This window comes from Mytilus edulis, chromosome 6 (assembly GCF_963676685.1).
Source record: "Mytilus edulis chromosome 6, xbMytEdul2.2, whole genome shotgun sequence".
In the NCBI taxonomy this organism is placed as follows: domain Eukaryota; kingdom Metazoa; phylum Mollusca; class Bivalvia; order Mytilida; family Mytilidae; genus Mytilus; species Mytilus edulis.
The window spans coordinates 16,649,391-16,677,112 of NC_092349.1; the positions used below are offsets into that span (position 1 = coordinate 16,649,391).

The window sequence follows — 27,722 nt, forward strand, 5'->3', positions numbered from 1 at the left end:
ACGACTGAAAACGAGGCTCATTATGAAGAATATTTTATTTTTTAGAAAAAAGACCAAAGAAAACAACAGCGTAGACTATGATTATCAAAAAAAAAATTTATGAGACATTTTAGTAAAACTTAATTTAATTAGGTTTAGACGTCATAAGTACTGCGCAAACTTTCCGTAAACTACGGTATCTTTACGGACGTTTTGTGAATACGGCATAAACGTTGCGAATTAGATGCGGATTTCTTCCGTAAACCATCCGTAAGCGTTCCGCAACTGAAATATTTACGGATTGGGCTAAATATATAGTTTTCCATGAATATTTAGGACTTGATATAACTTTTTTTGTTGATGTTTTATTGTTTAGTTGATTCATTTGTGTGTCCGTAGTTCTTTTTCGAGGTTGTGTTGATATAGCATTATCTTTATAAGATGTAAAATAAGTTTTTCAGCGTTTAGTTAAGAGACGTAGATCTGACAAATTCCTAAGAGATAACGAAAATGGAAAGTCCGTCGAAACTTGGCATTAACATTTCAAAGAAGCAATTGCCACATCCCTTAATTATTGATAAAACAGCATTTTGACGCTGTTGAAAGGTGTAATGATGAAAGTTACACAACAGTACGCGGATGATTATGACTTTATTTCATTCTATTAGTTTGGAAATTGTTAATTATAACGTTTTGCACTGCAATTGAAAATTCAGAACTTTTTCAAAGACATAGAGAAACCCATTTTTTCTTAGTTCTTATATTTTTAATTCAGATATATTGAATATTTCCTGTCTCTCTATAACCAACATGTCAGCCAGTCAGTACTCAAATTGCATATACTCCAGTGCACTTGTAATAAGTGATGCTACTGCTTGACCTTTTCTTTGATATTGGCACAGACTGACGACTTCAAACAAAAATCTATGACCAACTTTGAAAGACTTTCTTACTTTCCATTTCCCTATGACTCAATAGTACGTTATCATCTGCGCCATCGTATGGTATATACATATCTGAATTGATACCTTTCGCCCGTTCATGTTGAGTCAGTTCAGTCTTCATGATTCGGGTTGTACAAAAGGGACATGCAAACTTATTAGTCGACGACAATATGAAAACGTCATGACAAAAGAAGAAGAACGACGTTTACTACTGAAATAGACAGAAATAAGTTTATGCATCACGCTCCCCCCTTTAAACTAATAAAAGTGGTTATGTCATTAATTATATCTTTTTGAAGTTGTTAGTCTATTTAGAATGATTTATATTCCTGTTATTACATTTTATTTTATACGAATCGTCATTACATTGTTTAAACTCAATTATAAGTCTGTTTTGAAATTATTTTAGTTGCAATTTTTGCATGTACCGAGTTCAGCGTACACTACTGTGAGAATACCCATTAATGAGCCATTAAATATACCCATTAAATTAGGTCTATTAATTACGGTTACATTTAATGTGGTAAATTGCCATTAAATTAATCGTCTTGCCATTAAAAAAATGAATATTAACCATTAAATAAAGCCATGAAACTTGGAATAATGGCCATTAATTATAAGTACTTAATTTTTTCATAAATATATTAATGGGCATGCATTTACCAGATAATGGCCATTAATTTCTATTTTATAACAGTTAATGGGCATGAATTCTGTTTTCAAAATCTTAATGTGCATTAAATGTAACCGTTATTAATAGCACCATTATTTCTATGGAATTTTTAATGGCCATTCCTGCATTTCAATGGCTATTAAAACGACAAGATAGTCATAATAGTGGGCGTTAAAATATAACCATTAAATTTGGCATGAAAAAGTAATGATACATCTATAAAAGAATGTAACGGCCATTATTATCTCAATCGATGGATAATTTCTTCTTTATTGGCTGGTTTGTACTTTAATGGTGTATATGTATCTTAATGGCCATTCAACTCTTTACAAGCCACAAATTAAACTCGGAAGGCACTGCTGAATTAATTATAGGGACTGTAGGGGATGGAAGGCTTTTCTAATTAAATTTGATCGGTGGTGGTTATTTTAGAAAGATAACCTGAGCAATTAATGGAAATATTCAAATTTATGCATGGTGGGGTCCAATTTAGTGTGCTGTCCGACTCCCCCTTTAGAAATTGACAAAAAAAAACCACAATTTTGATCACTGTGTCATGAAAATATGATCAAAGTCAGATGACACAAGGCCTGCTAGTGATATTGACATTACCACGAAAACTTAACCCTGTTTAAAAATCCATTAATCTCGTCGAGGACAAGTGAAAACTGTCTGACAGGCATGGAAACCTTGCAAGGTGTACACTAGTCCAAATAATAATGACGTCTTGCAAAGCTTTTTTTAGGGCACCTTCCTACGACGTTATAACGTCTGGACTTTGAAAGCAAATTTTGGGGGGACAATCTCCATTGCCGGCCAATAATTTTACATTATTACAAAGTTCTACCTTTTCTGTGCTTATTGATGCAAAATATTTCCAGAAATGGTGCAAATGTCAAAATAGTTGGATTTATTGCATCTATCACTGGCATCAGTGGAAATACGAAATCAGAGTTTAATTGGTTTGACAAATAACTAATGCATTTACGACTGTGGTTTTACCGCATCAAGAATAAATAAGGACATCTGATTAGTTTCAGATACTTATGATATAATCAAGCAAGTGATAATATCAACCTATTGATATACTTAATCTGAATTTCTCACCCTTTTCATATATCATAAAGCATGAAAAAGTTACCTATTCCAGCGGCTCATCCCTACCACTAATTATATAGCAAGTGCCCCCCCCCCCCCCCCCCCCCCCCCGGAGAGATATACATATATTAATTTACAGTGAATGTATGCTTCTAAAAATAGATTAGCATCCTGTAATAATACTGATCATGAAGAGATGAGTAGATGATCATTTCTGTACACCAAAAAGAATACTTCGTGTATTGTATCAGAGATCCTTGTTTAATTCCTACGACAAAATAACACCTCCCGAAACGAAAGCTTATTCTATAAGCTAGAGTTAGAGGAGGGGATAGGGTCTCTGCGCAATGCTAGGCGGTGTTGTCGTAGAAGTTAGAAATAAAAAGTACAGGTTCCAGCCCCGGCGCCGGGGAGGAAGTTACGAATCAAATCTACTCTAACATCGTTAGGTTGATTTTCTAGGCACTTTATATATATATATATATATATATATATAGCCGTCTACTTTTTACGCGATTGAAATTTTATCATTTCGATTGTGGTCTCCGGCCTAATATAATCATTTGCAAAAGGTATTAGATTTATGTAATTTCCCGATTCTCAATTTTGACCAAAATTCTCCTTATTTCTCAAATATTTCCCGCCTAACTTCTACCATCAGTGTACAGTAAATAAACAAAATAGACACGATCTGTTTGTACGAGTCTTTTATTAAAAAAAATCCGTGTGAATCATATTATGAACTTACATTGAATCGGTTCCGTACGTCAAATAATTTGACAGTGTTTAAGCATTTTCATTTGCCATATACCTATAGTGTTAAAACAAGAACGTAGGAAAAAAGTCTGTGTTATTCGTTTATAGTGACATTAATCCGTATTTCCTATTGCAGTCCATTTATGTGTGTCTGAGTTTACAATACTATGAATACTGTTCACCTGTTTTTATTGTATAAAGCCTTAGGTTCATCATTCCTATTTCTTTATTCCTTTATTTCTTCCGGTAAACGGCACACTGACATTGCGATGTTGATATGTGTTCCAAACCCAGATAAAGGACCATGTTACTGTGGATTCATTTTTATTCGTGGTATACCAATTTTCGTGGATTTCGTGGGTAACAGCGAACCACGAATTTAAGAATTCAACAAAGAATAATCCAGAGAAATGTGTATTGAGTCGGATGTTTATTTCCGGTTATGTTATACAGTTCTAGTATAGTGTTGACTAGCGATAAACATTGTAACATAACACGTGTTTTTTATTGAAAGAAGATACAAGTATTTTGATTAAATCTATAATAAATATATCCAATATCAGTGATAATTTACTTTTTAAAAATTGATTAAAACTGTTCATAGAAAATAATTGCGAGTTGTTAATTACCGGGTCATAGTTTGTTTAACAGTGATTAAACATCAATAGGATTAAGTACGGGGATATTGCCCGTAGGTAATATTGTTTATGACAGGAACATTTATTTTCACACCTTATACTTATATCAATGTTTATTATATCCCGATTAGGGAAATGAGCTTTCAATCATAAAGTTTTGAATGCCTTATAGGATTCAGACAAGAATTTATAAATTGTAAAAGAAACAAATAATTAGTTGTCTCTGTCCATTGTTGTAATGGAAGTTATCAATGAACACTTTAACCTAGAATGACCAAGCGAGCTTTTTCAATGAATTCCTTCTTTTTTGTTTTGTTTTATTATTGATCAAACCAAGGAGGTTATATGATCTCCTAAATCAAAAAGAAATCCAAGAATTACGTATCTAATTTTTTGTTGTTGTAATCAGCGATCCACGAATTTACGTTTACCACAAAACGTCTTTTTTTCTCTATCCACGAAAATAAATGAATCCACAGTATATTATTCATTTGATTTTTAGCTCACCTGGCCGAAAGGCCAAGTGAGCTTTTCTCATCACTTGGCGTCCGGCGTCCGTCGTCGTCCTGCGTTAACTTTTACAAAAATCTTCTCTGAAACTACTTGGCCAAATTTAACCAAACTTGGCCACAATCGTCATTGGGGTATTTAGTTTAAAGAATGTGTCCGGTGACCCGGCCAACCAACCAAGATGGCCGCCATGGCTAAAAATAGAACATAGGGGTAAAATGCAGTTTTTGGCTTATTACTCAAAATCAAAAGCATTTAGAGCAAATCTGACATGGGTAAAATTGTTCATCAGGTCAAGATCTAGCTGCCCTGAAATTTTCAGATGAATCGGACATTCCGTTGTTGGGTTGCTGCCCCTGAAATGGTATTTTAAGGAAATTTTGCTGTTTTTGGTTATTATCTTGAATATTGTTATAGATAGAGATAAACTGTAAAAGCAATAATGTTCAGCAAAGTAAGATCTACAAATAAGTCAAAATGACCAAAATGGTCAGTTGACCACTTTAGGAGTTATTGCCCTTTATAGTAAATTTTTAACCATTTTTCGTAAATCTTAGTAATCTTTTAGAAAAATCTTCTCCTCTGAAACTACTGGGCCAAATTTAACCAAACTTGGCCATAATCATCATTGTGGTATCTAGTTTAAAAAATGTGTCCGGTGACCCGGCCAACCAACCAAAATGGCCGCCATGGCTAAAAATAGAACATAGGGGGTAAAAAGCAGTTTTTGGCTTATAACTCAAAAACCAAAGCATTTTGAGCAAATGTGACAGGGGTAAAATTGTTCATCAGGTCAAGATGTATCTGCTCTGAAATTTTCAGATGAATCAGACATTCTGTTGTTGGGTTGCTGCCCCTGAAATGGTAATTTTAAGGAAAATTTGCTGTTTTTGGTTATTATCTTGAATATTATTATAGATAGAGATAAACTGTAAACAGCAATAATGTTCAGCAAAGTAAGATCTACAAATAAGTCACTATGACCAAAATAGTTAATTGACCCCCTAAGGAGTTATTGCCCTTCATAGTCAATTTTTAACAATTTTCGCAAAATTTGAAGATTTTCAATAACATTTTCCACAGAAAGTACTGTTATAGATAGAGATAATTGTAAGCAGCAAGAATGTTTGGTAAAATAAGATCTACAAACACATCACCATCACCAAAACACAATTTTGTCATGAATCCATCTGTGTCCATTGTTTAATATTCACATAGACCAAGGTGAGCGACACAGGCTCTTTAGAGCCTCTAGTTTTGTTAATATTTGGAATACCGTTATGTGTTTCTGAGTTTACAAAACTATGCATACTGTTCACCTGTTTTTATTGTATAAAGCCTTAGGTTCATCATTCCTATCCACCTTGTTTTCCTCCGGTTGTTTGGAGTTCAGTCTTTCTGTGAGTCATAGACAGTACAGATGATTTAATTATTGAACCTCATCCCGTAACTTATTTGAGATCTCCCTTCAAACTATTATTTTATTATATGTTTTTCTAACCAATTATCATTTTAGAAATTTTCCTCATGTCTGTTTTGAACACATTGGCGGCTTAGACCATTTAATATGGTTATTTAAATTTTTTATTGAGCCCTGCTAAAATTCAAACCACAGTCTTTTTGATATTCATTCTAGCCCTTAAAACGATTTCGGATACTTTTGAAACGTTTTAAATGTTTTTTCAACATACTCCGTATTTTAATTAAAGAGTATCGTCAGTACACTTATTTATCTCGGTTTCATTATAGTCCCTAGTTTAATTACTTTTATATTCGGGTTGTTTATAATTGATACTGCAAGTGGTTCTTCTTGCAGAAAAAATAACATGGGAGCGATAAGGATTGAACGAGTTATTCTTGTAAATCTAGAAGTGAACCCATTCGTTTGAATACGCGTCTTAGCGAAAACTCCGATAAATTTCAAAACGGAAAGTCTGTAATTAAATGGCAAAATTAAAAGATCATTCACACCAAACAAACGGATAACAACTGTCACATTCCTGACTTGGTACTATCATTTTCTTAAGCAGGAAATGGTGGATTAAACCTGGTTTTATAGCTAGCTAAATATATCACTTGTATGAAAATCACATGAAATTTCTATATTTTGACAACGATACGTGAACAAAACAAACTGACATACAATGTAGTACATAAACATGTCAAGAAAAGGGTACAACAGTCGACATTGTGTTATTATCTTAATCACTATAAAAACAAACAAGAATGTACCAAAGAAACCCCAAAAGTCATATAGAAAAAGCCCATCAGCAAAACGTATAACAAAGCATAGCACAATAACTCAATGACAGGATGTACAGAACCACGTCTGGTGGAACAAAGAACGAACAAAGGCATATAGCACATAAGCAAAAATGACATACAGAAATATTTTTTTTACCTAAAATGTACCCCAAAATCAATTTTAAATAATGACTTCGTTAACATCTTTTATATGGTCTTGGAAAATGGTTTACTCTTAATGTCACAGCAATTATTTGCAGTAGTACACTTTTTAATAATTCCGCTAGAACTAAAGAAATGATTTCATTCTCTTTGCAAAAGTATATTGTTTGTCTTACGTATCGCGTTCATTTCTCCTCATGTCTTATAAATCGCTTATCCTGACAAATTTAGTTTCTTCTGTTTAATTCGGTTTAGTATGGCGTTCATTATTACTGAACTAGTAACATATTTGTTTAGGGGCCAGCTGAAGGACTCCTCTGGGTGCGGGAGTTTCTCGCTGCATTGTCGTCTTGAAAAGGAAAGTGTGGTCTATCTAAATTTTGAAATCCCCAAAGACGATTTCTCTATCGTTATCAATTGAGTGGTGTCTCATTCATTACGTCTAAAAGAACGTGCTTGATCAGCTCCTCTTTCTCCGCTATCTACGATGTTGGTTAACTGATAGATGGATCAATAACTTACTGCTTTCGATGAAAGAAACCAATCCAACGCTGTACTGTCTATAGTGTTGTCTTTGTAAATACCCGCGACAGCATACACCACAAAACCCATTATGGATGGGGAGTGTTATGCCGACTGACGTCGGAAGGTCTGTGTCCTAAGTGTTAGATAATGAACCGGAATTTGACTGTCTCACGACTTCGGTCCTAATAATGCTTCCTGTCATCATTATTTTTATGGTCAAGATTCATAGACCAGTACTGGCAAATGGTTGCCGTCCTTTTCAGCTTTCCATCGTTACTCAAAATATGTAGTCGCTCACCACACAACTTTTTTGGATTTTTGGTCTTCAATGCTCTTCAACTTTGTACTTGTTTGGCTTCACAACTATTTTGATCTGAGCGTCAGTGATGAGTCTTATATAGACTAAACGCGCGTCTGGCGTATTAAATTATATTCCGGGTACCTTTGATAATTATCATGAAAACAACACAGTCATGAAAACAACTCAGTCATGAAAACAACACAGTCATGAAAACAGCACAGTCATGAAAACAGCACTGTCATGAAAACAACAGTCATGCTTCCAAAATCTACAAAAAAACTCGTATCTTCTGACTAGAGTTTCTGCCTTCTTGATTTTTGGATCAATTCTGTTAGGAAATTCGCTGTCTAATATTTCTTCTTATTCCTCTTCTCAATAACAATATCATGGCCTGGTCGTTAATATTTTGTATCTGTGCTAAATATTATAGAAGCATTTTTACATCTGCATGGTCTTGTGTTTCCATGGTTCAATGGAATTTGATGTTTTAAACAAAATCTGGAGACTGGAGTGCTATAATAGATTTTATGTCACAGTAACAATGAGCATAACTAGAACTCTAAATGGTCACAGTATGATCGTAGTTAGGTCGTACGAAGAGCGTGGCGAGAGCGCATGACCGTGCTAGAAACGTACTAAGGTCTTAAACAACGTGGTATAAAGGTGTTATAGTCGTAGTAGAATCGTTGTAAAGTCATGGTGAGAACGTGATGGTCACAATGGGGTCGTAGTAGCATCGCTGTGAGATAGGAGCGCATTCTCTCCGACTGGAATCACGCTTTCGCTACGCTCTCGCTAAGATGGTGCAGTGACCTTTTCAATATTACCACGAACTTAATATGCTCTCACTACGCTTCTACTACGAACTTATTTTGCCACGACCGCACCACGATTGATTCAAAAAGGTTCACAGTTGATCCCAGTTCAACACGAGTATAAAGTCATCAATACGACCTTACTGCGATATACACGATCGCAATACGATCGCCAAATATTCAAAGAGATCGTAATGCGATCGTGGCCAAGTGTGATGGGGGTTTAAATTAATTGACATAAAATGTATTCAAAGTATGAAGTTGTGGAAAAGATCCGTCCGTCTTAACTTATTAAGCATACTGAAGGATAAGGTTACCAACAGTATTAATTTTGCATTTACATGTCCGTGTCCAAGACATTTAATCTATTGAAAATCTTTTAACTTATTGCAGGTTGTCACGTTAACTGGATCAAATCTGCATGGACTGGAATGACCTGACTATTGCATTTCTAATTATACGGGTTATGCCATATGTTGCAGGCAAAGGTATATTTTTTCTTGAAGACATGTTTAAGAAGTCAATACCGTTTCCAATGGTGTTGTCAATTATGATGTGTTGTTTATTATCCAAATTTAAAAATGAATATACAATTTCTAAACGGAAACTTACATCAAAAGTCTTATGTTGCCACATTTATTTGTTTTGTATGTTGTCTGCTATTTGTCGTCCTCAATCCAAACTATTGCAAAAATGAACCACCAGTGAACTTGTTTAACTATAAATATTTATAAAATTTACACAGATTTAATTATTAAACAGTATCCAGGAATAATGTTTGGATTGGAGGAGGTATAATATTTGTCTGAACGTTTGCATTAAGATATAAACAAGTGAAATTGATGATGAAAATAATTTGATTTGATCTATACATTGTATATCCAACCACAAAGATTACGTAAAGATTTCTAGAGTCATACAATTATCAGCAACAGCCAGTTAGTTTTAATTGAATATAGAGAAATTTTTCACCAAATTATTTTTAACTATGAATATTATTCTATATTGCAACCTGACCTGCAATATGTACTGTGGTTTACATCATGTGATACTTTCATTAGGTCTCTAACTTGGCCAACGAACAAAGTTCTGTAAGCCAAAATAAAAGACATCTTCATAATTATGATTCTAGAAGGACGAGATGTCCTTTGCAATTGGTAAACCGCAAGAATAATTAAGATCAATTACTGAATAATATATATCTAGGAATAGAACTATTATGATATAATAAGGTGAACTTTGAATGCACTATGTTATTATTTCTGGACCCTTCACAATGATGTTTTGGAGGTCTGAAATGGTCACACGTTATGTGTCATTTAAGCATTGCGTGCCATATAATGATGAAATAAACGACGTTTCAGCTATTAATAGTCTGCGTCTAGGGCTTTTTTTTTGTCATAACAAAAATGGAGTTGACTGCCGATAACTGAAATGTAATTAATAACATGGTTTCTTAAATATGCGGAGAAAATATATATTCCGAAAAAAATGCAGTAACATCTTTGCTCGATAAAACTAATTTCGTATTGCAAATAAGGTACCAACGTTTTGATATTTTGTTAATGTTCGTATAAATTTTCTATGACTGTCGATATGTTTTTACTTTTTGTTCTTTATTTCTAATACCGCTTCTGTCAGTGTCGGCTTTTTTATTCATATATCAGTAAATTTTCATTTTAGCAATACATTGCAAGCTTAACTTGGACAAAAAGCCAATTTAGCTGTAATCACAGCTTGGTGGTCGTTCTAATTTGAAATCAAATCTGTTTTGTTCTGTAATTTCTTGTTTTTCAAATTGTGTTATTTGTATTGTCTTTCTTTTTCTTTTATAAAATGTTTAAAATGTATAATGAGAAACACCTCTTGTAGTCCGGCCGATCAGTGAAAAAATCGCTCAAATAATGAGGAAAGCACCAATTTTTGCATGATGGTACATTTTTGTGTACAAAGCAATATTAGCTATGAACCCATCCTCAATAATTCAATATGGCGGCTTATTTCAAGATGGCTGCTGTACGTTCTAAAATATTTCCAGTATTGCAAAAACCACAGTGGTTTTGATGCTGGAAGCACAAAAATCAACATATTTGAATGACTTGATGTACCTAGCAAGATTTTGTTTTTATCTTTCTTCGAAATACAAAATGGCAGCAATTTTCAAAATGGCCGCCTTGAAAAAGAAGCAAATATTCATTATTGAAATTGACCTGAATATAAGCATTTTTTTGATGTATAGTGTCATTTAGTATCTGTCCCAGTTCTGTCCTTTTTGGTTTTGCCTTGCTTGTCATTTCATACACAAAGTAGCAGCTTTCATAAAAAAACTGCAGTAGTAGCTTTCATTAAAAGCAGCACTATTTGTTGTCTTGGGTCACACATAAAAGCTGTGATTTGGGATTTATCTGCCTTAAGATATTATTTAGTGCCTATCTTATTTCTTGGGTCGCAATATTTTGCAATTTTAGTTATTAAACTGTGAATTGAGAATTATTTAAACACATATCAGTGAAATGGCAGGAATTGAGGACAACAAGGACAAGAACATTGAAATGGCAGGCATTGAGGACAACAAGGACAAGAGCATTGACATTAACTTGGGGATATGGAGAAACCCACAGCTGAAGATGCTTTAACAGAGGACAGCTCAGAAATGACTATTAAACAATTGTACCAAGAATTTTTAGCAGATAGTAAATCTAATGCTCAAAGAACAGCTGAGATTTGCCGCAATATAAAACAGAGCGAAGTGCGAATTGATAAAATATGTGTTGGTCTTATTACGTTTCAAGCTGAACAGAAAGAGGCAATGAATAATAATAACAGACAGATGAGAGCAATACCTCAGAAACTTCAGCAGTCTGGAGACATGATAGACCACAAGGCTAGTTATAATTGATGGCGGAATTGATTTTTTTAGACCAATAAGATATTCAATGTTGTGGTGAGACGAATGGACAAGCTGACAACAACTGAGGAAGGAGACACCATTCATTTAAAAAGTGCATTTGAACAGCAGAGTACCTTCCAGCAACTGGCATCTGTTGTAAATGAATTAGTGGACAATCGAAATAAAGAAGTGAAAATTCCTGCAATGGACACATCATCTAAGCCAAAATTTGACCTTAGCCAGTACAACGCAAGTTTACCAAAAGTACACAACAAAATCCATGCCTTGGGTCTTTCCCAAATTGTAGTTCGCATGAACAATCAACCGCACCAACTCTGTTGAAGGTCTTCAGTCAAAAGTCCTAAGTCAGGGTCCTTGGCCCTGCATGAAACAGTTCAAATTATTCAAGAACAATCTCCATTTAAGAACATACTATAAACCTCTAGTAGGATACCAGCAAAAGGCTTATGTGTCTTCTTACGCACACTTACCATCTACTACGAGTCAATAATATTTGGTTCAAAGCAGCACACCGTTACAGAAACAATTGGCTGCAAGTGGATTCTATCAAGTTTCTCCAATGCTGAATGCAGTGCCTACTTACGGTATCATCCCCGTCGAGTCAATGGCAAATACCACATTTATCACTCCAATTATGACAACCTCGTAAGCTCCTGAAGCTCTAACAGGCTTTCCAAAACAGCAGGCTGACTCAATTGACCGATCCAGAAAAGGGCAGAGGAAACCAAAAGAGTGTGGCAGCACCTCTTCTTCAGACTCCTCATTGGAGAAAAAATATACCCGATGGCAAGAAAATGTTGGTGCAAGGGACCGGAGCCGAAGCCCACAGCTCCAAAAATGCAAAAACTCAATTGAAGAGGATCCATGACTTTGGAGGCGTTCATTTACGAATTTGAACGAACTGCCGGTAGATGACAATGGGAAATAGAAAAAATGTGTGTAGGCCCCAGATTGCTGGCCGATGTTGGCTTTGAGTACGCTCGCAAGGTAAACACAGATGATGATTTCAAGGCCTTAAAAAACGCATTCATTTGGAGCAGCGCTTCAGCAAGAAAGACGATCAAACCAGATTGGAACCGAAGCATTCCGTCGAGGATGTAAAGACAAAGATTCTTCAAGGAATGTAATAGTGAAGAACCCAGAGACATTCAACAAGGCGTTAAAACAATTGAAAACCTCAATAGCAAACCAGATGGCGATATATGGATAAAAAAGTGCCAATTATGACCATCGACAAGTCTACTTTGCTGATGGCGCAGTATCACCGAAAGATAAAAGAAATATGGTAGTCCTTTGGATAATGAGGTGCATAACCTCACACAAATTGTCACAAAACTAGCTGATGTTATGCTTTCAATTGCAACTAATCAACATAATCGTGGATTGGCCGATCAGTATAACCTCGATTCATCTGATCAAATAAGCATGGGAGATCACCAGTTCAATGGAAGATCACCTGATCAATATACACGTGGAAGATCTCCTGAGCAATACAATCGCGGTAGATCGCCTGATAGAAATACACCCAAGCTTATGCATATCGATCAGAAACACCCCCACTAAGCTAGAGATCATATAGTTCCTAAAAACAACGGTTAGCATCTCCAAGGACAAACTCTAGAAATCCCGGTTATTTCAGACAACAATCACCTTCACCAGGATACGGAGCAAATCAAAGTGCAACCCCAACAATGGAGTCTTTAAACAGCAAAGGGTCGGGGCAGTAGACCAACGCACGATTACAAAGTCTATTGGCCATGAAACATCACCTCATCACAAAATCGAACAGAGGCCCACAGCCTCGTCCGATATTGTCATCAGACGAACCATTTGAAAGAGCTTAGCAGTACGAGGTACTATACATGACCAGAATGTGAGCATGATTGTGGACACTGCTACAATGATAACATTAGTAAATGAGAAATTAATTCCGGCAGAAAATGGAGATTTGGAAATCGTAACGCTACATGGTTTGGGTTAACAGCTTGTTATTGGGAAGATTATAGAGAACGACTCTCGACATCAATAGAGTTAACATACAATGGGATTTATGCAAAGAGCCATTAATAGACGATGTTATACTTAGGCTAGATATTTTGGACACACTGAGAGCAGTGATAAACATGAGTACTCCCACAATTTCCATCAACAATAAAGTGATAAATGCGGCATTTGTTAACAGTGGAAACGAGATTTGCATACAACGAACCATTACAGTTCCGCCAAACTCAAAAATGACTTACCATTAAACATGTTAAAATTAATAAAAGTGCTGACAAGGAGTGCATTATAGGACCTTGCTCGCTGAATAGTTGCGAATTGGTTTCGCACGTAGTTGGAAAAGGAAATAGTTGATCCTTAACCATTTCAAATGATGGCAATCGTCTAATCCGCCTGAAGAAAGGTACACCTATTGCTTACATAGAATAATTTGACGATGTAGTGGGTACGGCAGATGAAAACGCGATAAGTGACGTAAGATGTGGCATTGACAAGACACGAGACAAGATGCCCTCGGCATTGCCTCAAAGTTCAGATGAGTTACCTACTATTCCACCACATTTAATCGACCTATATTAACGTTCAATCGACTCGTTTCAACCTATTTCATCATAACCATTAAAACTGAAAGTGTTTAAAGAACAATTACAATAACATGTAACATATTGATTAACATTTTGAATTTCACTATTTGTTTTTGTATATGCAGCCATATTTGCAAATGTTTGTGTTATAGAAATAACCAATTTATTTTTTTTATATTTTAAAATTAATTGATAACAAATTTAAGAACATAAAGTCCATTTTTAAAGAATCATTACTTTAATTTCCGAAATTATATAGAATACCTTTAGGACAATCTTGATATTTATACCGTTTTTCCGCCATCTTGATTTTTCAGAGTAGTTCATAGCTGAAATCAAAGGGTATATAACCAAGAACTACTATGCAAAGTTTCATGCTTTCCTCATCAAGTGAGCAATTCTGCTCTATATCTGCACCAATCGGCCGGACTATTGGGTTTGCGCTTTTATTTTAATCTAGTTTACATTTCAAATTTCCAAATATTTCTTTTTTATAATTGGAGAAGATGCTAACATAAGTACATATTATAATGTAAAAGTTTGCCTTACATGCGCGGTTATACTCCAATTATTTTTGAACGGAAAACATAAACATGTTTATGAGTAGAAAGTAGTAATCCTGTACCGCTTCAAATGTTTTATGAAATTTTAAATGTCATTAAATCAGATGAAAACATTCTCAGACTTTTGTACAACACGTAAACACATTGTTTCCATAAAATATATCGATACGTTTACGAATGATTGAGACATATAAGTTCTGTCTTTGAATGTCTGCACATCCTTAAAATGAAGAAAAACTATAATGGTAAGAGATCCCGGTTTCTAAGATAATATTGACTTCTTGGACATGCTTCAACCATATCTGACTAATTCCTTTTAAAAATTATAGAATATAATATGTATACCATTAACATATATGATTCCTTTTTTTGCTTAGAAAAATACGCAGCTAAAGGTTCTATTTAGCATTCCACTGATGTGAAATTTAGGTTACTGAAAAAAACATAACAATTATATATCTGTTGAACCAAGAAATGTTTAAAGTAAGAAATCCAAAATCGTGAAGTTTTAATCATCACTTCGTAAATATTATGGACGCCATCACGAGTTGATTCGTTATACAGATGATATCTGATATTTTCCATATTTTGTTACTACAATCCCTTTCTACGAATGTGACCTACCGAATAAGACTATTTGTAACAACATGAGCAAGACGACGAGTGCAACATGGGGAGCAGGGTCTACTTCTCCTTCCGGAGCATCTGAAATCCCCCTAGTTTTGGAAGGGTCTGTGTTGTTTTTTTACCCTTTTTGTGACATTTTGTTTATGCATCATTGTCAATATAATGGAAATTGATGCGATTGTCGTACAAGTGAGAGGTGTAACGCTATAAAACCAGGTTCAATTCACCATGATCTACAATTGAAAATGTCTGTACCAAGTCAGGAATATGACAGTTGTTGTCCATTCGTTTGATGTGTTTCATCATTTGATTTTGCTTATTGATTAGGGACTTTCCGTTTTGAATTTTCCTCGAAGTTCAGATTTTTTGTGATTTGACTTTTTTTTAATCGTTATGTACCTACAAAATAAAAAAGTCTTCATTAATTCTGCAAACGAATTTCCATCACTCATTAAATAGTATAAGAATAATTTTGGTGTTTTCTGTTTTCAGTGTATTGGACCATGTCTTCTCTGCCGGCAATATTCGGACAAAATATTGTTCTAACGTGTCATTTAGAATACATATTGACCAATCCTAAAGATTGTCCTGTACGTCAGTGGTCTGGTGGTCCTAAACGAATAGGACTTGTGTACAACGGATATTCATCAGATTACAACAAATACGAAGAGGATGTAAATTTGGGGTCTATGGAATTTTCCTTAATCATAAAAAAATTAGCAGAGTCCGATATCAATGTGAATTATACTTGCTCTTGTGAATTCCATTCATCAACACAGAATTTATCCCTTGACAAGAACTCATTTCATTGTAAGTATCTGATATGTATGGCACGTTGGATAAAAATCAGGTTAGACAGCTGCTCATAAATGTAAGTAGGCTAAATTCGTCTCAATAGGTTGATATAAAACCAAATTATAAGCTTTGTCCTTTTTGCATATTTGGAATTAGACAAATAGGGTAGAACTTTACTTCTTTCAAAATAGTGAATATTTGTAAATCATTAACTGCTATGAAATATGAAAATCTGATAAATACATCTTACAAAATATAAAAAGTTTTATTGAGAACAAAACAAGCGGTTGTTTCTCTTCATTTTAGATCCTCCTGCAGGAATCAATTATACATTTTCTGTTGGAAATGGTTGTCTCCAGGTATTGTTTGAGTTAAAGAAAGTGTATCCTGTGCCAGATTGTTCTCTCTATCTTGGTGTAAGTAATAAGTTAAATCAATATTTTAAAAACATAAATATTATTTCAGAATTATCGATTTTGATTCAATGTCAGATGATCAATATCAGGTCCACCATAATTTTGAGAATTTGCCTTTGAGTTCGTTATTTATGTTATTTTTGTTATATTTCTTTTTTGAGAAATAATAGATTTGAAGAAAACAAACATTGTTATACATCATACATTGATACTGAATATATTTTTTTTACAGAAGAATCTAATTTCCGAAAGCATACATTTAACGATCAAACAAAATGGTCAAGTTTATAACGTTATGAACAACTCCACATATACAATGAATGAACACGAATGTAATGAACAACCAGTGCTTAAATGTTCATTTTATGATGTAGCTGAACCTGTAATTTTCAGAGGAAATAAGAAGTTTGTTTGTACAGGTATGTTTTCATCTAATGACGATGTATGTTTTTAGACGCTCTTTCGGCTTATTATCATTAATGAAAATAAAACGAATCATAAAACATTGGTTGAATTGACAACAAAACAGTATAATAAATTGATAATATTATGATGATGTTTCTGTGACGGCTTACAAAACACACATAATAGTCGATCACTTAAATTATTTTCTAGCTAAATAATGGTATTTAAACGAGGTATATTATTCTGTAATATTATTCGAATCGTATTAAATGTACAGCGGGGACGAATCAATAGAAACAAATCAAAAGGTGCATACAGCAATGAAACAACATTCCATCTACTTACAGTTCTGTTTTTTTGTTTCAAATACCTTTTTTTTTTCTATTTGAATTGTTTTGCATTTTCATTTCGGTTCCTTTTATAGCTTGCTATGTCGTTTTAGCTTTAATCATTGATGAAGGCAGTTCTTTGAACTTATTAAAGTTGTTAATTTTTGTGTCATTTGGTCTTTTGGGGAGAAGTTTCTCACTGGTAATCGTACCACATCTTCTTTTTTAAGATTTGGCTCATTTGCATGTTTCAGATTTAGTGTGGCATCGCTTTTGTGGAACTTGTATACATTTCAGTTGAGGGGACAGCGGAATCCAGCTTCCGGGTGGATATCTTCTCTCTGCGTTTTAGAATCAATCATTGACAGCCTTAGGTTGTTTTCTAATCTTTGGTCGAGTTGTTGTCTCTTTGACACGTTTCCTGATTCCTTTCTCTGTTGAGTCAGCAGATGACATATTTTATGTTATATCCTATGCTCTCAATATTCTCAAGAACGGAAAATAATGAATACATTACAAGTTTCTGAAGATCTGCCATCGAAAGTAAACTTTCAAATGGTAAAAACATTGAGCAAGTTCCCGACATATGACTAGTATACACATGGAAAAAAGTATTGCAACACCAAATTGAAATTCAAATTAAAAAAACACTTTTTATTTTTTGTGATATAATTTGTTGAAATGGAACTAGTTAAGCATTTTTTAAATATCACCGGAGTTTAATCAGTAAATATCGACTCGATAAGTTCTTATCTGCACATGCAGCTACTGTACCCGTAAACCAGAAATCAGATGTTTTCATCCTCATTGTTTTCAACACTTTAAACAACCAAGTTTACAAAGTTTTGTGATTGACACCTTGTAATTGGTCATCCACAACTCATAACTGCAGCAAGATTGCAGATAATCAGCATGAGAGAAGCAGGTATGTCGCTGTGACAATTGCACGTATTGTTGGTCATCACCATTCCACTATAAGTCGTTTTGAGAAACAAAAATTAGGCAACAAACGATGTTAAAGATCTTCCGAGATCAAGAAGATCCCCTATGACATCTGCTAGATTATCAAGCATAATGAAGGTTGGTCAGAAAGAAACCCATTGCAAACAATTAAATTTCTAAAAAGAGAGTGATGACCATACAGGAGCCTTTTAACAAGAAATGTTCGAGATCGGCTCATCGCTACTGGTTATCGTGCGATAAGACTATTTCGGGGACCTTTGCATACTAACAGACAAACAGTTGCCCGTATCCAATGCAGTGCAGAGCTCGCCAAAGTTGGAAATTAGCATCATGGGGGAAGATCATAGCCCGGATTTGAACCATATCGAGCATATATGGGACACTATTGGGCGTAAAGTGGCCGAAAAGACACCCAAGTTCAAACACGTCATGAAATACACAATATCCTTCGTCAGGAATGGTTGATGCTACCTTAGCAACAAATTAGTCGACTTATGGCAGGAATCAGAAGACGACAAGAGGAGTTTGAATGGAGGCTGCACACAAAGTACTAATTCTTTGGCGTATAACGATTAACCATGATGTGCACAATCATATTAAGATTAATTTTGAAATGTCTGACATTGTAAAGTTCGACTACAGTAAAAGTTGTACAAAAAACACTTCATTTTGTTATAACAAAATTTGGTAAGATAAAACATTTTTTTTTTCATACATTTTTTGTTCGTTATAATGCCAATGTTACCATTAACTACGTTTCAAAATTATTTTACAAATATTTTATCATATTCCATCCAAAATAAGAGTGATTCTTCACGTTTTAAAAAATCAAGGTGTTGCAATACTTTTTTCCATGTGTATATATGCAAATGTGGCGGATTTACAATGTATATTATCTCTACTTAAATCCTTCCCTTTCCAATCCATAAGTGTATTAATCAAACCAATAATTATAATGTATACCGTAACCAAAAAATGAGGTAAATAAGAAAGCTAAACAATACGTTGTTGTACGAGATGCCAAATCTAGCATATGTATCAAACCCCAGGAAGAATCGGATTTGACACATCTGAAAGGCAGATACCAATTAAACACAAATGAATTCATATTGGTCAAAACAATTTGTGAAATAAATATGAAAAATAATATATTTATTTCGTCAAATTTAACTATCAGTCAAGAAGATTTTACGAGTAATCAATTTTACTATGTTAACAAAATATTGACTTATCCTGATACTGCAGAAACGTGAGACTAAAAGAATACATTGGAGACGGACCGTTTATTTAGAGTATCTACAATCATAATGTTATAGCCCTTCAAACCCGAAAAGTGTTCACACATTACACATTTTACACCATCAAAGTTTTGACTAAATACGAATCAATCGGATCCCCGGATCAGCTGTATTTGGTAATTAAACGGAGAACTCGTGGCTTGGTCAAATGGATTGACTGCATGTATGCAAAGTTAATACTATTACTTGATGATTGGAGTCATGTTGTCATTAACTCAGACATCAACTAATGTTATCATAATGATTGCATATAAATCCCTGTTTTAAAACTAGTAAAGTAAATTGAATGTGGTCAATCTGCAACAGCACAGTGTATTGCCAAAAAGCAATTAATTGAATGCAGTTATCCTGTGTCACAAACCTATTATGTGTCAAATATTTAATTGCAATCCAAATTCAGACCATTATCTACCGCAAATGTTGTGTTCATTTTTGCCCTAACTATTCAGGGTTGGACCTCTGCGGTCAAATCAGCTGCGCTAGGACATAATAAAACTATGGTATAATTGTGGTCAAGGACAATTTGTTATAGCACAGTTGGTTAAAGCCCCAGTCCGCCTAGACCTAGATCGCACCCACTCACCGCGATATAAAATAAATTCAGATCGTGGTGAGGTCGCGGTATGAGCGACATGAAAATATAAATGTTCGTTGCTTTCACGATGCTACTACGTCCTCATTACGCTTCTACAAAGATCCCGCTACGAATATACCACGTTCTCACTGCGCTTATTCTGCGACGTCACTACGCATATCAAGATCTTTCTACGCTCATCACGTTCTCACTACGACCATACCACGAGTTATCCGATTGCAACACGATCTGAACACGCTTCTTCTGCGACTATAGCACGTTCTTACCACGATTATTCTTCGTTCATACTGCGATCTTTCTACGTTTTCAGCAATAATGTCAACATCGTGTTCCATATTAATACAGTTCCATTCCTTCTATTTCTGATTAATACGTAGATGTCTCTGAAACAAAACAGCCATGCCATCAAAATCAACTAGAACACGTGGGCGTGGTGGTAGGAGTTGATGATAGAAAAATGGAGCTCTGATAGTAACGAATCCTGATCTAGCAGAGATGTCGGACCGACCAATCCAACCTAAATTACAACCCATTGCTGGTCTATCAAGCTCAAATGACGACATTTAAGTGAACGATAGCAGAGAGGACGCAGATGTGTCAATAGATATAGGAAGATGTGGTATGAGTGCCAATGAAACAACTCTCCATCCAAGTCACAATTTATAAAAGTAAACCATTATAGGTCAAGGTACGATCTTCAACACGGAGCCTAGGCTCACACCAAACAGAAAGCTATAAAGGGCCCCAAAAAATTACTAGTGTAAAACCATTTAAACGAGAAAACCAACGGTCTAATATATATAAAAACAAGAAGCATGGTTGAGCCGTTAGAGAAAATGGACAAGAAGTACTAATTACATACAGAAAAACAAAACCTGGAGAGATTTGATATATTTTATGTGAAAATGACAATGAGAATGATGGTCGTAGTATGAACGTAGTGAGGTCGTAAGAAGAGCGTGATGAGGACGGCAAGGGCGTGCTAGAATTGTACTGTGGTCTTGAACAGCGTGGTGTAAACGTGGTATGGTCGTAGTGGAAGCGTAGTAGGGTCGCGGTGAGAACGTGGTGGTCGTAGTGAGGTCGTAATAACGTCGCTGTGAGATCGTAGCGCAGTCTCTCCGAATAGAATCACGCTCTCGCTACGATGGTACAGCGACCTTTGCGCTCTTTTCACGACCTTGCTGCGCTCTCACTACGCTTCTACTACGACCTGATTTCACCATGACCGCACCACGATTGTTTTGAACATGTTCAAAGTTGGCCACGATCATCACGATCTCAAAGACCTCACCACGACCGTGATACGACCTTACTGCGATCTACACGATCGTACTACGATCATCAAAATTTGCATTTTTTTAACAGATCGCAGTGCGATCGTGGCCTAGTGGGACTTGGGTATTAATAAAACCATGGTATAACTAAATTATACCATAGTTTCCTATGGTATGATTTTAGGTTATTGTAAATTATACTTAACATGCTTAAGTCTGCCTTCATAGGTTGAATTAAAGGTAGCACGAGTACGCATTGAAATATAGTTGAATGATTGAAATGCAGTCAATAACACATGAATGATGTTTCTGGCGTATATAATTATAATCCTGGTACCTTTGATAACAATTATTACCACTGGGTCGCTGCCACTGCTGGTGGACGTTTCGTCCCCGAGGGTATCACCAGCCCACTTGTCAGCACTTCGGTGTTGACACGAATATCAATTATAGTGTCATTTTTATAAATTTCCTGTTTACAAAACTTTGATTTTCTTTATATACTAAGGATGTTCTTATCCCAGGAATAGATTACCTTAGTCGTATTTGGTACAACTTTTTGGAATGTTGGGTCCTCAATGCACTTTTAACTTCGTACGTTTTTGGCTTGATAACTTTTTTTATCTGAGCGTCACTGATGAGTCTCATGTAGACGAATTGCGCGTCAGGCGTATTAAATTATAATCCTGGTTCCTTTAATAACTATGTAAACTTGAGTTTTTTTTTCGAAAAAATTGAACCAAAAAGAGTTATTACATCTTATTCCACTGAAAAGTGTTGATAAATGTTTCAAAGTTATTTTATATGTAAGTGTAAATCGTAGCTAATGGTCCTTATATATTGATGCAGATATATTGAAATGACAAATATGCATAACAAACTGGTATGTAAAACACACATACGATGCTATCTTGTTCCCTAATGCATTGTGTTGTATAAAAATAGTTTTTTATATGTTGTAATGTAAACATAGATAAAAATTATAGTTTAACCAAACAATGTCATAATAAGTTTCATCCTGAAGTTCGTATGTACACATACATCTGGTTTTTATATCATCTCTTGAGATACAAACGTACAGCTTTTGAACACATCCTTCGACGATTATGCGCCAATAATATAAAAACAGATGTTTTTACCACTACACTAGATGACATCTTGAAAAGAGGAAGTTTTACTAGGGTATTGTTACCTATGCTCGGCACGGAATTTGAACGTGTCTTTTACGTACACAGTGTTCATTAACCATATACATCTATAGTTGATGTGTATAAAGAGTTTTAATTATATTATTAGAGTATCTGCCTATAATACATGTAGTGTATTAACAAATACCTGCAACTTATACAATGGATCTTTAGAGATGTACTTATAATGCAAGAATAGTTAAATTAAAATATACATGTATCGTGCATATGAAGTCTAAATAGTATGACCATAAAATGTCACAGTAATTTCCACCCTCAAATCGTCTGTACACTTCAGTATTTATATACATTTATATACTTCATTCATTAAGCTAGTACCAGTGAACCAAACCATCTGAATAATGCAACAATAACATACAATGAAAAAGAAGACTTAAAAATCATCATAGATACAACAGTGAAAATTACGTTTATTGTTGTTCCTGTATTGCTGATATCTTTTTTCATCGTTGTTATTGGTAAGTACCAGATGCATGATTAAAAGCGTGTACGATGTTTAAAGTGGTATCGTTACTATAGCCATTTAAAGAAGAATGGATGTTTTTTTTACATCTGAAATTGTAACATAGTAAAAAACAGAAGGTTCAAATTTATAATCAAGTCAGCAAAATTTGATACAGGAATGCATTATACTAACTAAAGATTTACGTATAATTTCTTATGTTTTTAAAAACGCGAATTCTTTTTGCTTGATTTTCAATGGCTTTTTTTTAATGTCGTATTAAGGGGAGACAACTCTGAAATAGTACATTTTCTAAAGGAATCAACATAAAATTTTGATATAATAGCAATTGTTCTTTTTGATATGCTAAAAGCTAAAATTGTTAAACTATCTTCTCGCACTTAATTTTTGTTTTTAGAATTCTATCATTTAGTTAACCTTCTATTCATATTATGATGTTTTTTCCTGTACAATCCATACAAAATGTGTCAATATCTGTAGCATGAGAAAAAGCACGATGACTTGTAATTTTTATTATAATTTTGAAAATATCAAAATCTAGACTTCATTTTAAAACATTATTAACAAATTTTCTATTTTTTTGTTTATTTATTCTCCTGTATAACTTTAAGTTTAATATCATATTGGCTATGCAATTGCGACGTTTTTTATCAAAATTGTATGGGTTATGAAAAACTACGGCTTGAATGCTATTGTTTTTTTTTTATTTCAAGTGTGGCTTAAGGTTTTTGAAGTACCCAGTCCTTTGATATACATTTGTATAGAATTGTATCAGAGAAAATCACGTTGATCTGAGTGTATGATATTAATAGCAACTTTTACAGTATTCAGATTTCACAAAATAGTTCAGTATTGAATATATATTTGATGAATAAAAGGTTCTTGAATCTCAACATCATAATACAATATGTAAAAATCAGGGTATAAAAAACATTAAATGAAGACTTGTTACTAATTCCAGCCTGTTTTCCTTGAACAAAAAAAAAAAAAGTAGTCGCTCTATTAATTCTCGAAAATATGTTGTTTGAAAAATACAATAGCTAATGAAAAAGAAACTTATAGAAAAATACCAAATAAAAAAAAGAAATCCGTTACAATAAACTAAACACGATGAAAATATTAACAGCAGTCTACAGAACACTACGTATGAAACTAAAAGCTAAGCAATTCAAACCCAACCATAGGCTGAGGAATATCAGACGTTCCCGAAAGAAAGCAATTCCTGCCTTACATGTGACATACCGCTGTGTTGCTACTGGTGAATACATATTCGCCGATGTCCTAACCTAGAAAATAAATGCAGAATTAACATTTTTAAAGATGTCAGTCATCTGGTCTCTTATGGAGAGTTCTCTTATTGGCAATCATACCATGTCATATCTTCTTCTTATATTATCCGCATTTTATGATTTTGCAAGACTACCATTAACATACTCACTCCTTTACTTGCAGTTTGGAAATACCCACACAGATGTCATTGCAAATGTAAGAGGTCGTTAGAAAGAGGGACAAACAACTCAACGGAAAATGATTTTTTCATTAATTAAAAAGATATTGAGTGTATGTGTTTACCAAAATAAAATTGATTTTAAATCAAACAATACAAAAGCAATATTTTATTAACGTCTCACGTTTTACATACAAATGCATCACTCATTCTTTAAACAAATGATAAATAAAAGCTATTTATAATACGAGTTACATTAATTCACACATTAGACACAAAACTCCTCACAATATTTAAAAACATTAAAGGAAAAGAAAGATAATTTCTTTTATCAACATGAATATAAAAATCTGAGAGTTTATCTTAAATGTCAAAGCATGCATATGTTTGTGCTAACAAACTAATATTGATTACTCCACCAAGAATCATATTACATGTACTAGAAGATTATCTTAATTAAAACTATTTAAACAATAATCATTTAGATTATTTAAAATAACTGTTTCTGAAGTCATCACATACAAACAAACCTTTGGATTGTACAATTGTATTACACAATCGGTCTAGTAATTTGCATAAATCTGCAAATTTTGAGACAGATATGACATTGATGCATAAGACAAAGGATACCTTATTTGTACAAAGAAAAATAATTGATCTTTGCATTATCCGAAATGTTTAAATAAATACCAAATATGTGTGATTTAATACTCAATTATCCAAATTACCAATTTAAGGGTATATAACTTTTATAGTTAAGTTTTTATAGTGGAGTGATAGTGAATTTTAAATTTTTACTTGTAGCAAGATACACGTTTGGTAACACCTTTTATTTTTTTTTATTTTCTTCAAGCATATGATAAAACCCTTCTTCTCATATTTTATTTTAAAATTCTATCTTACAGATTTCTATGCAAATGTAGGCAATTTTGAATACAAACACAGACCTAGTTTGAAAATGCCGCTGAAGACTCATAACGTCATTTGGAATCGGAGCACACTAACAAATAACCACTGGTTTTCCCCGGACAGCAATATCAGTAGTACAGTTTTGCAGTTATTGAATACGCTAAACCCATTGTTATAGTAACAAATATATGATTAACAATCATACATGTAAAAATATAAAACTTTATATTGTTTTTTATCGTTGCATAATTATGAATGAGTATAGTGATAGTTTCCTACAAGTACATGTATCCCGCAAGGGTGATAAAGTCGTTCACCTAAGGACATTCTTTTTTTCTGTAGACTTTGCTTTGGTTTTTATAACCACGTGCCGCATTGAATCGTTATACCCCATCAAATCGCTATATATGTTATATTTTAAAAAACATTAAAATCATGAAATATGATACGAAATAGTTGACATGTATTAAGTCCATGATGTACGAAATGGTAAATGCATTTTGCCCATTAGGAACGAAATTGATATTATTGTGGGAATGAAATGGTAAATGTTAGGTACGAAATGGCAGAGGTACGAAATAGGCAAGGTACGAACTGACATGCTTCCTTGTCAATTAGGTGATTTGTTTAGACTAAGGCAATTATATTTTTTGTTTGTGTGATATTGCCTTAAAACAGTTTGCAATAAATTGGGGGTTTATTCAATAATAGCCATAAAATTCGACATTAGTGGAATTTTATATGAATATTTACCTATGGTGAGAATATTGATTTCTCTATATTGAACAATTTTTTTTTTATGAAAAATATATTTATACTCTTTATTCCTGAACAAAAATATGGGATGGACATCGTTTTTTTTCCAAAGTTTTTATTTCATTTTGGATGGATTTTTTTTGCTGGAAAAACGAGTAAGACGTTAGTTAGGTGCTTGTCATTTTAAAATTCTTAGACACTCGATTTGTTTGGCCTGTTTTGTCTACCACTAAGATTGATTACGCTTAATGAATTGTACACAAAGCAATGGAGGGCAGAAGTGGGATTTTCTGAAGTTCTGAAATTTGTTTAGGCATTCGGAAGTCAGGTTTGAAACTGCCATTAGAAAATTGGCATTTTGTACAATTCTTTAAAACAACAATGAAAACATATATTTAGATTTATTTTTTTTTAATTTAGAAGAGCATAAATTAGTATTCCGCACTATTTTTTACGCTTGTATTAGCGTAGTGACGTCAATGCAAAGTTTTCCTGTGTGATAAGTTCAATTACAAAGTCCGAATGAACCGACAAGATGAGCGATTATTGACAACGATAGGAACGTCGCTAGTTATACATGTTATAGTTTCACTTTCACTGTTGATATATAGATTATTATTTTATGTTAAAGTTGATATGGAGATTCAAAACACATGTTGCATTACGAAAAATTAAAACAATTTGGATCAGGACAGAGAACGACATACATGTTATACCCAACAGGGTCGGTTGAAAACAAAACTTTACGACAAAAGAGACGATTTCAGCTTTCCAATTGTGAACTTTCCATTTCTAAGTAGCAACATTCTAGCAGCACCTGCATACGGAGTATATATCTCCCAATTGATAAAATATTCCCGTGCTTGCATTTTCTGTCCTGATTTTCTTGATAGAGGATTGCTGCTCACACTGAAGCTATCAAACCAAGAGTTCCAAATGGTGAACTCATATTTGTTTTTCGTTCATTTTTCTACATAAATAAGGCCGTTAGTTTTTTCGTTTGAATTGTTTTACATTGTCTTATCGGGGCCTTTTATAGCTGACTATGCGGTATGGGCTTTGCTCATTGTTGAAGGCCGTACGGTGACCTATAGTTGTTAATGTCTGTGTCATTTTGGTCTTTTGTGGACGATTGTCTCATTGGCAATCATACCACATCTTCCTTTTTATATCATCCCTTTGTAAATTTTACGGGTCATCACTAGTTGGTTGACCATTATGGAATAACCGTTTCACAAATGATATCGAATATGTTCATTACGCCGTAACTACAATCCTCTTCCCTTTCATGAATGTGACCTACCGAATTAGACTATTTACCAGATATGTTATAAAACATGAGCAACACGACGGGTGCCACATGTGGAGAAGGATATGCTTACCATTCCTAAGCACCTGAGATCACCCCTAAATTTTGGTGGGGTTCATGTTGCTTATTATGTAGTTTTCTATGTTGTGTCATGTGTACTGTTGTTTGTCTGTTTGTATTTTTCATTTTTAGCCATGGCGTTATCAGTTTATTTTCGATTT

At 34.0% G+C, this 27,722-nt stretch overlaps 1 protein-coding gene across 1 annotated transcript in view; it reads left to right on the forward strand.

Moving 5' to 3' along the window:
* The window catches only part of LOC139527247 (uncharacterized), a 60,328-nt gene extending 34,513 nt beyond the window's left edge, over positions 1 to 25,815 (forward strand). Inside the window, exons 2-8 of the mRNA XM_071322581.1 lie at positions 9,039 to 9,133; positions 15,824 to 16,141; positions 16,433 to 16,542; positions 16,775 to 16,961; positions 22,929 to 23,075; positions 24,533 to 24,640; positions 25,433 to 25,815. Coding sequence (XP_071178682.1) covers positions 9,067 to 9,133; positions 15,824 to 16,141; positions 16,433 to 16,542; positions 16,775 to 16,961; positions 22,929 to 23,075; positions 24,533 to 24,627 — 924 coding nt within the window. The 5' untranslated portion in view covers positions 9,039 to 9,066 and the 3' untranslated portion in view covers positions 24,628 to 24,640; positions 25,433 to 25,815. The remainder of the gene's footprint in view (positions 1 to 9,038; positions 9,134 to 15,823; positions 16,142 to 16,432; positions 16,543 to 16,774; positions 16,962 to 22,928; positions 23,076 to 24,532; positions 24,641 to 25,432) is intronic.
* Positions 25,816 to 27,722: the final 1,907 nt, after the last annotated feature.